This window comes from Primulina eburnea, chromosome 14, assembly GCF_022965805.1.
Source record: "Primulina eburnea isolate SZY01 chromosome 14, ASM2296580v1, whole genome shotgun sequence".
Lineage (NCBI taxonomy): Eukaryota > Viridiplantae > Streptophyta > Magnoliopsida > Lamiales > Gesneriaceae > Primulina > Primulina eburnea.
Genome location: NC_133114.1, coordinates 15,598,629 through 15,610,475, shown reverse-complemented (window position 1 = coordinate 15,610,475; position 11,847 = coordinate 15,598,629). Strand labels below are relative to the sequence as shown.

The 11,847-nt window shown below is 36.5% G+C and overlaps 1 protein-coding gene across 1 annotated transcript; it reads left to right on the top strand.

Annotated features, from left to right (window-relative positions):
- Window positions 1-5,505: 5,505 nt before the first annotated feature.
- On the top strand, window positions 5,506-6,941 carry LOC140813101 (putative glucan endo-1,3-beta-glucosidase GVI). Its single transcript, XM_073171535.1, has 2 exons — window positions 5,506-5,761; window positions 5,894-6,941. The coding sequence occupies exons 1-2, from the start codon at window positions 5,704-5,706 to the stop codon at window positions 6,838-6,840; spliced, it is 1,005 nt and encodes a 334-aa protein (XP_073027636.1). The 5' UTR covers window positions 5,506-5,703; the 3' UTR covers window positions 6,841-6,941.
- Window positions 6,942-11,847: the final 4,906 nt, after the last annotated feature.

Sequence of the window (11,847 nt, the reverse complement as noted above, 5' to 3'; positions counted from 1 at the left end):
AACAAAAATACGAACGTTTTGGCAATCTGGCTAATAAATTCACGAACTTTATTAAATAAAATATTTTAATTAAGCACTAATGGGCTTTCGGCCTAATTAACTTCCCTAATGGGCCTAAACTTTTGGTAGTGTATTTAATTATTATTTAAACTCAAAACTCACCCCATAACTCTCACAATTCACACGCCTCCCCTACCCAAAAAAGCAACACAAATCTTTTCCTTCAATTCACGGCACACACACCATCAAGATCAAGAGGAAGCTTCGAAAATTTCAAGGGTCTTCAAGCCATCGTCTTCATGCCACCATTCTTCGATTCATCAACGTATAATTGTGCGTTAAATACGCAAAGACACGTCATATTCTTTCTTTCAAACATCTATCAAACCATAGTATTTATTTAATTGTGTTTTGCATAAAAATCAAGTGGAATCATGTTATATTTTCGTATATGCTTCATGAGTGATTTTTAAGGCTTGGGTTTTCATCCAGAAAACATTTTTTATATGTACCTAAAGGGGCTGCCATGAATTAGGATAATATGGGGGCATGTTGTACACGAGTTTAAGGGCCTAGAACACGCACAAACAGGCTGCACACGCACAAGAATAGAAGCTGGAACCAAACATCACGCTTTGAGTGTCTAGGCTAGGGTTCAAGGGAAACTTGATGCATGGATTGATTTGGGCCACGGATGGGGCTTGGCTCGGATCAAGGAAGGGATTCCTAGCCATGCTAGGACTCGAGGTTCATGGCTGGGGAGGAGTCCTAGCAAGCAAGGACTCCACCCAAGAAGCTTCAAGAGGTAGCGCAGGTTTGCAGCTTGTGCAGGGCGAAAGGGGCTCGGCTAGGTGGAGTCATTAGGATCCTAAGATGCTGCATGATGGGTTGGTTCAAGGGCTGGGTTGTTGGTTAAGTGGTTAAGCAAGAAAACAAGAGTCCTAGTCTATGTGGGTTCTCGGCCATGGCTTGTATCTGATGTATGGCTTCGGTTTTCAACTTGGGGTCAAGTCCTATGGGTTTGAAGGGTCCAGGAGGGTTCCTGGAAAGGCTGGCAGGGTTTGGCTCAGCATGTTTTGGGCTTGGCTCGAGAAAAAGGAACATGGCTCAAGGGTAGTCTAGATGGGTTTTCTCGGCTGTTTCTGCAGCTTATGTTGTGGTTTGGTTTTGGAGCTTGGGTTGAATCCTAAGGGTTCTAAGGGTCCATTAGCGTCCAGTAAGGTCCATAGTGGGTTTGGTTCGATGTTAGCTCTGGCCAGCTCGAAGGTGGCTCGATAAAAAAATGGAGATCGCTCGAGGTTAACATGTAGGGTCAAGTTAGGGTTTTCAATGAATAAATAATTCGGAACATGCATCACGGGTGTCGAGTCATGGTTCACGAGAAGCAAATAATTATAAAAAGTCTAAGTTTTTAGTATGTGAATTTTATATTAAAGTTTTGTTTAATTCGAGATTAAAACGCATTAATATGTTATATTTAAATATTAGTTTAAAAGTTATCGATTTAAGCCAAATAAAATACATTTTTACGTCTAGGGGTAAAACGGTAATTTTACACCCAAAAACTCGTAAACGTCATGGCAGTGTCCTGAATGCTGTTTTATATGCTAATATGATTATTTTAAATGTTGATGATTTAATATGTTAAAATTTTTATTAATTTTTAATATGTTAAAATGTTATTTTAAATGTTAATGAATTTTTATGTGTTAAAATGTTATTTTAAATGTTTATGAATTTTTACGAGGAAACGATATCGTTAAAAGATATGTTAAAAATTTTATATGCATGTTTAATTTTATAAAGTAATGAGAATAAGAAACGTTAAAGGAAGTGAAGTAATTGTGACTAATACGATGATATGTTGGGGATATTGTGAGGGAGAAGGCTCGGTGGGAGCCCGATGATCGTATTTTCATTGACACAATATGATATTTTAATATGTAAGGCTAATGCTTAGTTGACGGGTGAGAGTGTCGCTGGTGTCCCCACCGCCTAGTACTGTGGTTAAATGTAGATGGATCCATCGCCCAATACGAAGAATGCGAAAGTCACAATTAACGATCTGAATTCAACTGAATATGAATATGTTGATATGAATATGGATACACATATGAATATGTTTATAATGAATATGAATATGTTTATGTCGATATGAAAATGTTTATAAAAATGTCTATGAAATGTTTATGGAAATTCTTATGAAAATGTTTATGTTTAAAAGTTGATGTATCATTGGAAAATGTTTATGTTTAAAGTTTATGCATCTTTATGAAAATGATATTTTAAGTTAAAGTATTTTCACTGTTTTATGTGATCTGTATATGTATTACTTGTTATCAAGATTATGGTATGTTGAGTCTTTTGACTCACTAGGTGTGATTGATGCAGATGATTATGATAATAAAGTTAATGGAGGTTTTGATGGTTGATCTGATTGGACTGAAGGTGCACATAACCTGAGGACTTAAGCTAGTTTTCCGCACTAGTTTAGGATTTATGATTTTAAGTTATGTTAATGATATTTTATGACTTTTATCATGATTATGAGTGGTTTTTGAGAGATTGATAGAATGAGCTATACCTTTTAAATATTGTTTTTAGGTTTGGTAAAACATTTAACGATTATATGATTCAAACTATTTTCTTTTGATTTTCAAATGAATGTTGGTTTTTTTATTTTAAAAAATGGTGTCAAGGTATTTTAAAGTATATTTCGAATGATGAATATTAAGGGAAAAAAAAATTCTAGAATGTTTTAAGCAAAACAAGTAGTGGACGTTTCAGCATTCTTCAGCAAACGAAGTAGTGAAAACTTTAAAGCCAAATCCAAATCCTCGGGTATAATCTTCGGTCTTTTGACAAACGTTTCAAATATAAATGAGTGTGTAGTTCCTGAATCTAGCAATGTATAGTAAGCTACACCTGAAATAAATATCCTTTATGTGACAAATATACTATCAAATCCAATCGAGTCCAAAACTTGAAGAATTTCTATCATTAGTCACCCAAAATAAGTTTTCGAAAATTGCTTTCATCCCCTTAAAGTTTTCAAATTCTCCATTTGGGCCCAAAAGATTTCGAAAATTGCATCTTGCCCCAAATAAATTTCGAATTTTATCAAATCAGGCACTAAACCCTTGAAATTAACTGTTTGACCCTAAAATTCAAGAATTCGCAAAACAGTCCCTGTACTTTCCAAACTTTGAAATTAAATCCCTGAATTTTCGAAAATGCCAGATTTCAGCTTGGAACTTTCAGTCTTCTCAGTTTCAGTCCATGGACTTCTTAAAATTATGGTTTAGCCTTGAATTTTTCGGCCTTGTGCATTTAGATCCTTAAACTCTCGATTTTTTTCACTTTGGCCCTTAACCAACGTCACTAGCCCCTATTAAATTATTATTTTTAATTATTTAATACATGGTATATTTAAGGTGTGATATTCGAAAATGGTGTCTTTGAAGTGTTTTTAAATGTCGAGTCGTATTTTAAATCAGTAATCGATTTTGGAATAAAACGACGACTTTCTGAAGGCTCGGCTATTAGATATTTTTCCTACTTTATAATAGGCATAATGGACCTATTATACTAAGGTATTGGACATAAGTTTCTACCCAATTATTTATATCAAAACTTGACTTCTAAACCCTAGTTTCTGCACTCAAAACTCATGCCTTACCAGCTAAAGACTGCTACGGTTTTCTCCAACAAAACTCACGCACACACCCTCACTTTCAAGGCAATTCACGTGGGATTTTTGAAGGAAAATCACTGCTAGGTCTCCCCGTCTCTCCGCCAACGTTCTTTGCATCTAAAAATTATTTTCGTTCGTGAATCATGCAAAGACACGCCTTATCCATTCTTTTCTCATAATTCATACCATATTATGTGTGATTAGGTGTTCTTGTATGAAAAATCTCAAAGCATCATGGTATTTTCGTTTTTAAGGGTCTACACATGAAAAACATGATTTTTCTTGCATGATTCATGATGTTTCTTGTTAAAGGGAATAGGCTGCCAGGTTAAGGATCTTAGGGTATCGGTTCACAGCGGGTTTAAGGACTCTTAGATGCACAATTAAGGCCTGGAAAAGACAAGGCAAGGGCTGAACGATTTTAGGGGTTCAAGGGAAACTAGGGCTAGATTGTTTGGGAATTAAAGGTGGAGGCTGTGCGGGTCCTATCCAAGAGAGGGGCTGTGCTCGTGAGGGTACTAGCATCGAGTCATGATCATAAATTCCAACAAAAACTTTTCTTGTGAATTTGTTTATCATGAGGGTCCAGGAAAGGGAAACTTATCCTCATGAGGGTCCATGCATGGCTGGATGGTCCAGGAAAGGGAAAGTTTTCCAATGAATTTGTTTGTCAAACTCTAAAACTCATAAATTCCAACAAAAAGTCATAAATTCCAACAAAAAGTCAAGTTATCGGTTCCCTATTACATTAAAATATGTTTTTAATTAAGCAGATGACCGTCAATTTACATTATTTATTCATAAAAAAAAATTGATTAGTATTATTGAGCGATGGATAGAAGTACCTTTTTTATAACAAAATCTATTAATAAAAAATTTAAAAAAATCTATTAAAAAAATTGTTTGAATATGCTCATTTATAATAAATCTCAGATAATTAATTATTGCTGAACTATTATTTAATTCAATATTTTTCATAACTTATTTAAATATACTCTTACTATTATAATATATATTTATTTCATGCTAATCATATTACTAACTTTCAAACTTGAAATTTATAATAATCAAATAATTTTACTGTAAGATATATTTATTTAATGCTAATCATATTACTAACTTCTAAACTTGAAATTTATAATAATCAAATATTTTTAAATTATGATAATTATATGCATACAACATACCTCTTAGTTATCTAGCATACAATAAAATTCAAATGAACGTTTGCCAAATATATGGAGCAGTTATTTGAAAGGATCCATCAGCATAAAAGTATGAATGTTTACCATGCAAACAGTCAAAGCAAAAAATATTAGATGGACCAATTTTTCAAGTTCAAATTCAAAATAGCTAGAGAGCCAACCGTAACATTGAATAAAATGTGAGAGAAGTTATTACAAGTACCAAGAAAGAAAAAAAAAATCAGTGTTATAAACAAATACCAATCATTCGTTTTTTGGAAAAAAAATATCAATTTATAAAAATAATAAGTCAACTATCAAATCGCACAGATATATGTAAATGGATATGGTGATCCTCCACCTAGTGAATTTCAACCTCCTAGTCTGAAAACTAATGGATCAAGTGAATTCTTCACATTTTTGCGAATCACCGCTTCATTTTCGGAAATTCAACGATCCTTATAATTTGGTCAAAATATACAGGATAATTTTCACAGCATGCTGCGTAGGAAAAAATATAAGAGACCACATGCATGCATATCTTGTATATCCATATAGCACAAAATCATTCTATAAATAAGTATGCATATCAAATATCTGCAAATGTATTTATACATTGTAAAGAATTACGGATGAATAACTATCAAATTATATTTAGGCATGACATCAAATTAAGATACGCATGCATTCTACCATAAATTGCTCGCCAATATAATAATTACCATTCTAAATTCTCTACAAAAATTCGAACTCAGTAACATCAAAAGTTCAAATTTATTCACTTCATCACAAGCTTAATTTTTATAGACTATTATTTATTATATAATGGAGTACTTCCATGCATTGGCCCTGGTCGTAACCATCTTTTTAACCATCAATCCAGGTATGCTTGAAAATAAATTTTTATTATCTTTTAAAAATAAATTAAATTTCTCATTGTTTAATATTCTATCACAAATCTTTTCTTGGTTGAGTTTCTAAATAATTTCTTGAATTAACTTCTTGTTTCTTGAAGTTGCACGAGGAATAGGCATCAACTACGGACTCTTAGGCGACAATCTTCCGTCTCCATTTGATGCCATTGCAGTCCTAAAATCAAGAGGAGTCCAAAAAATTCGTCTTTTTGAGCCGAACCCTGATGTGCTTGCCGCATTGCAAGGTTCAGGGATTGCCGCCATCGTTGGCACCCGAAACGAAGACCTACAAGCTCTTGCTGCCGACCCATCAGCATCGAGGTCGTGGGTGGACCGGAATGTGGTTCCCTATGCATCGGGTCTGAGTATTCTATGTATATCTGCAGGCAATGAAGTGATTCCAGGGGAATTAGCCCAATACGTACCCGGCGCAATGCAAAACCTGGCTGCCGCCCTGGAAGCAGCAAACTTAGGCGGCATTCAAGTCAGCACCACGGTTTCCATGGCAGTTTTACAACCCTCGTTTCCTCCATCACAGGGCGTTTTCTCCCCGGAAACCACACCTGTAATGACGCAAATCGTCTCCATTTTAGCCGCCAAAAACAGCCCTCTTCTTGTCAACGTATACCCGTATTTCCCACGTGCAGGCGAACCCGAACACGTCTCGTTGGATTACGCTCTCTTGCAGAGCACCGTTGCACCTGTTCCTGATGGCCCGCTGACGTACTATAACCTGTTTGATGCTATGGTGGATACAGTATATGCTGCATTAGAGAAAATTGGAGGAGAAAATATCGAGATTGTGGTGTCGGAAACTGGGTGGCCAACTGAGGGAGGTACTGATGCAAGTATAGGGAATGCGCAGATTTATGTGAATAATTTGATTGGGCTCGTATCATCTGGACAAGGGACACCTCGGAGGCCAAATAAAAACGTCGACACTTACATTTTTGCGTTTTTTAATGAAGATTTGAAGCCTGAAGGAACCGAGAGGCACTGGGGTTTGTATTATCCTGATCTAACTGAAGTTTACCACGCTAACTTGTGAGTCTTTGTGGGTATTGGTTGGTGCTATAATAGGTTATGTAGGGGTGATTGAAAATGGGTTTTTTGGTCGTAGACGGGGACTCGATTTATATACAAATTGAAAATAAAATTGATTTTAAATATTTAAATTCGTTTTCCTATTTATTGTTGTTACTTGTTTGTTAATTAGCATTTTACATCAGCATCCTAGCTCCCTTGCTCTAAAGATGTTCAGTTTCCGAGCTAATTAATCCAAATAGGTTTCGAGTTTGTAAATTGAGAGATATATAGACAGTGAGAGCTTGTACCTGAATATTGAAACGTTTATTACTTAAAATTCTACTGAAATATTTTTTTTAAATGTCGTGACCGAAAATACACACAATCATAAACTCAAGCATATACATACTTTTTTTAAAACCAAGCATGCAACTTGTTTCTAACATCAACATAACAATTCATGTTCAATAGTAACATGTACATTTAAAAAAAATGCATTAACAGTTGTCAGGGCACTGCCAGAATTGTTAACATGCTTAGCTGCAAAAATGACATGTTCCCAATCACACTTATCGAACGCCTTAAAAACATATTGATATTCATTTCTTAGACGTAAAATCGAGCTCAAACCTTAATTTCAATATATAGTTCGCTTAAACTTAGACCGGAGTCTCCGTTTTAGTCCGAACTTAACCAAATTTAAACCATATTTCAAAGGCTCCTGACCAAACCTATATGAACAAAATTAAACCGTCAAAAACCTTGAACACATTGATATAACAACACCAAAAACGAACCATGCTCATCAAAATAAAAAACTTTCAAGTGCAGGACTAGCGCCTAGGCGCCAGCTGAGTAGCGCTGTGGCGCTGGTAATCGCCTACGCGCCATGCATTATCGCTACGCTACAAGCACCGAAGCTCAAGTGCGGCGACGTTGAAAGGGCAGCGTTGCAGCGCTAATCTTGCGGGCAAAAACCCCAATTTTTCACCTCAAAGCCAAACCATCCTAGACCACAACCAAACCTTCCTGCACTGCCCTAGCCATGACTTCAACCCCATGCACTCGAATACACGTGAACCACACAAACTATCCAAAACCGAGCCACAACAACAGAAATCGATCGGCCTCAGACCAAGACTACAACGCCCCAGATTCGATGACTGTCCTCACTGTATCAAGACGGGTCTTTCCAGCGTGCTTATGTCCTCACTCACACGCATCCTGAGAAACTTCCCAGGAGGTCACCCATCCCAAAATTGCCCCAAGTCAAGCACGCTTAACTTTGGAGTTATTATGTGATGAGCTACCGAAAAGAAGATGCACCTTCGTGATATGAGTAGTACCAATCAAATCTTTTAAGCCCTATTCAACTGTACAGTCCATTACATTGAACAGTCTCGGAATCCCTCTCATTCCCGTGTGGGTCGGTTCATTCATGTTCGCTCCACCTAGAAGCCTGCCTGAAACGCCCTGATCTTTTTATTGCTTTAAAAGTACTAGAAATTTTTTTTTAAAATACTTCGGCCAACTCAATATACACCTGAAAATATTTTTATAAAATATTTTGCCCTTTTTAAATAAAACCTCAACCAACTAGCATTTAAAAATTCAAGTGAAATATTCGCAAAGCATAAACGTCTGTTGTTTGACCAAACCTAAAAAGCAATAATTTGAAAAGTATAGCCCATACTAAACCTCTCAAAAATCTCTCAAAAAGCATAAATAAATAGTCTTAAAAATCTCTAACATAAATCATGAGTCAAAAGTCGTAAATGCGGAAAAATGGAAGCGCTGGTCCTCGGGTTGTGTGCACCTTCAGTCCAGTCAAATCACCCATCAAGTCCTCCCTCAACACCACCTGCATCCATCACACCTAGTGAGTCTAAAGACTCAACACACCATAATCTTTATAACGAGTAATACGTAATACAGTCAACATATAACGGTGAAAAATACTTGTACTTAAAATATCGTTTTCATGAAAATGCATAAACATAAACATTTTCGTAAACATTTTCATGATGCATAAAACTTTAAACATAAACATTTTCATGACATGCATAAATAAACCTTAATCTTTTTCCTTTTTCTTTGTTGAATTCAGATCGTTAATTGTGACTTTCACATGACATGACATGGATCCATCTACATAAAACCACAGTACTGGGCGGCGGGGACATCAGCGACACTCTCACCGGTCAACTGAGCCTTGGCCTAACATGATCGAATAGGAATACGATCGTCGGGGTTCCCTCTGGGGCCTTTTCCCACAAATGGGCTCCCTCTGGGGCCTTCTCCCCTCACGACATTCCCATTCTTACCTCAAACCTCATAACCTCATATTCGCAACAATGGAAACACGATCGTCGGGCTCCCACTAGGACCATAACCCTCGCGACGTCGCCATCATTAACGAATTAGTCACAATCACTTCACTTCCTTCAATGTTTTCATTCGCATCACTTTATAAAAATCGTGAATAACGTTACATTTTCCATTTTGAAACCAAGCATGTAACATGTATTTTAAATGTCTACCTTAAATCATAAAAATCCCTTAGACATTTAAAAATCATAATTTAATCATGAACATTTCATAAAAGTATAAAAATAATCATAATCTCATAAAAACAGCATTTAGGGCACTGCCATGACCTTTACAAATTTCTAGGTGTAAAAAGACCGTTTTACCCCTGGACTCGACATTTTATGTTTTCGACTTTTTTCTTGATTTCTTGACTATAACATGTCCCAAATAATCATTTAAGCTTACATGAATTTTCTCACAATTTTATTTAGCCTAAAACGAGGACTTTTAAATAAATCTTTAAATGTGGCGTATTAATGCGTTTTAATCCCGAATTAAGCCAAACCTTAATATAAAATTCCCAAATTAAAACTTAGACTTCTAATAATTAATTAAGATTAATCCTAATTTTTCATAATTTTATAAGGCATAAAACTAGGCGTTTTAATTAACTCGTTAATTAGCGTTTCGTGCGGTGATTAAATCCCGAATAAATCCAAAACTCGTTATTTTGATCCCAACTTTAAACATAGCATTTTTATTATTTATTCTACCCTTGGGAGCCATGAACCACACCCGTGGACCCGTTGTTCCAATTTTAATCTTTAAAATCTCGTTTTTGACACATACATGCTTCTAACAACTTCATGCTTAAACCGACTCGAACCGGACCCCAACCAGGCCCTAGACGTTACCCTTAGACATAAATTAATACCATCGTTAAAACCCTTTTTACTCAGAACCAGCACCTAAGCCCCAAAAATCAGAAACGTGACAGCCCCTCATGTGAGGCCAATTTCTGTGCAACTTTCGAGTTTCTGGTTCCAGCGCTCTATCCGACCATCCATCCCATGAACCACCACCACAAGTTAACTAATTAACCATATTATATTCCAAATCAAGTGACGTGACTGTCTGCTCTCAAATGATGTATCTTATTTTAAAAACGTGGAAGAATTTGAACCGTTTAAATTGTACACACGCTTACAGCACACGTACACACGTTTTTGTTCAAATTTTTTGATGGACTGACACGTGTCCAGAATTTAAACAGTCACATACATATAAATGATTCCCCGCTTCGATTCAGTTTTCCTTCTTACGCGTACATCATCTCTCAGAGAAAACTCATACACTCAGAGCTTATATTTCGCAAAATTTCAGGTTTTCTTACTCTCAGCAATGACAAATCAGATCCCTGCTCATCTATTGAACGCTATGGCTATAAACTTTGAATCAGCATTATCAGTCGAAGAAGTCGATGTGAAAAATGTATTTCTGAAGCTTGAATCAGCTGGGCTGAGGATATTCTTAGGGCAATACTCGCAGGAGATTTACCCAAAAGAACTCCAGGACCTCTACTCAAATGGATATATCGACTCTGATGGAAACATCATTTCCACTATTAATGGTCAGTTGTTGACCATTCTGAAGATTCTCTCGGAGAAATATTTTCATTACCTTCTGATGGACTGGTACACCTTGCTGATGTTAAAGCATCAGATATTGAAGAATTGCAAACTGCACTTTCTGCTGATGGTTGGAAAATCAAAGTTTCCAATCCTAAGAAGGAACTGAAGCATGAGGTTCAGTTGCTAGCTGATATCGCAGCCAAAGGGCTATTGGCTAAGGCAGGATCGTTTGCTGCCCTGACATTGGAAAAATTTCAAGCTATTATGGTTATTATGACTGGAAGAAAATTCAACTGGAAGCAACTTATTTTCAGTATCTTGAAGAATATTGTAAGGCCCGAGAATTCGATTACCGTAATTTGAAATGATTTGGTGATAATTGAGGTGATTATAGACGGAAAGGATCGGACCGAGAAAGACGAGAAAATGCATGAAAATGTGCGAGGAACAGTAGCCTCGCGCATGCGCGGCACAGATGCGCGCATATGCGCGACGGGGGCAGAGAACCTCGCGCATATGCGCGACACGAATCCGCGCATGTGCGCGAGGTAACCCGAGAGTTGTGAAAAATTTTTAAGGACCTCGTGCATATGCGCCGATTGAGGGCGCGCATATGCGCGAGGCGTTGTGCATGCTACGCGCCGAGACATAGTGTCTCGCGCATATGCGCGAGACGTGCAGTATGAGGGATGAGCCACTTGCCTTCTTGCATGTACGAGATATATATATATATATATATATATATATATATATATATATATATATATATATCATGAATTCGTTCAGAATTCATAAGAATCGAGAAAAGGTTTCTGAAAAAGGGTTGAAAATCTTTACGCCTTTTGTGAGAAATCTACCTGTCCGATTTTGAATCCGACTTCGGTATTGAGTTCCTATCGACGTAGGCTACAACTGGACGTAAGTTTTGCTACGTTTTGATATGTTTTTAAATTATGGTATTGTCAGAATCTGATATGATTCATATATGATGTTCTTGGCATGGTAGACATCGTATAATTGAAATTGGATTGAGAAACAGATACCATATGGAATTGTTATGATTTTTGGAGTTGAGCTGATTGAGATTT